This window comes from Penaeus monodon, chromosome 29 (assembly GCF_015228065.2).
Source record: "Penaeus monodon isolate SGIC_2016 chromosome 29, NSTDA_Pmon_1, whole genome shotgun sequence".
Lineage (NCBI taxonomy): Eukaryota > Metazoa > Arthropoda > Malacostraca > Decapoda > Penaeidae > Penaeus > Penaeus monodon.
The window spans coordinates 31619132-31619530 of NC_051414.1; the positions used below are offsets into that span (position 1 = coordinate 31619132).

The window sequence follows — 399 nt, forward strand, 5'->3', positions numbered from 1 at the left end:
AACAAGCATTCCTCTTCCTGTGGTAAAATACACACTCAGACTAACCAAATATCACATGCAAATCAAATCGCATGTAAGAAAATAAACTGCACGCAAATCCCTCAGCCACAAGTTTCTTAAACTGAAATTTCACAAACTTACCAGATTCATGTTAAAGGTTTTGCACGCGAGAGAGACTCGGCTCCTATCCACGGGAAGGACAATCTATGCACAGTCTGCAAGGGGAATCTGAACTTATATACACCCCTCATGATGATACTGAAGGCCGCGAGCCACTATGACAGGCACTTCTATCCTTACTTGCGCAACATTTCAAGATCCGTCTTCAGCTTTAAGTTATAGGCCTCATGAGCGCAAATATCCTTTGAACAGGAGAGGTCGTAAGGGTCAAAACAGTAC

At 42.9% G+C, this 399-nt stretch overlaps 1 protein-coding gene across 1 annotated transcript in view; it reads right to left on the bottom strand.

Annotated features, from left to right (window-relative positions):
- Positions 1-165, bottom strand: part of LOC119592166 (protein FAM98B-like) — a 24611-nt gene extending 24446 nt beyond the window's left edge. Inside the window, exon 1 of the mRNA XM_037940987.1 lies at positions 142-165. Coding sequence (XP_037796915.1) covers positions 142-150 — 9 coding nt within the window. The 5' untranslated portion in view covers positions 151-165. The remainder of the gene's footprint in view (positions 1-141) is intronic.
- Between the last annotated feature and the right edge of the window lie 234 nt (positions 166-399).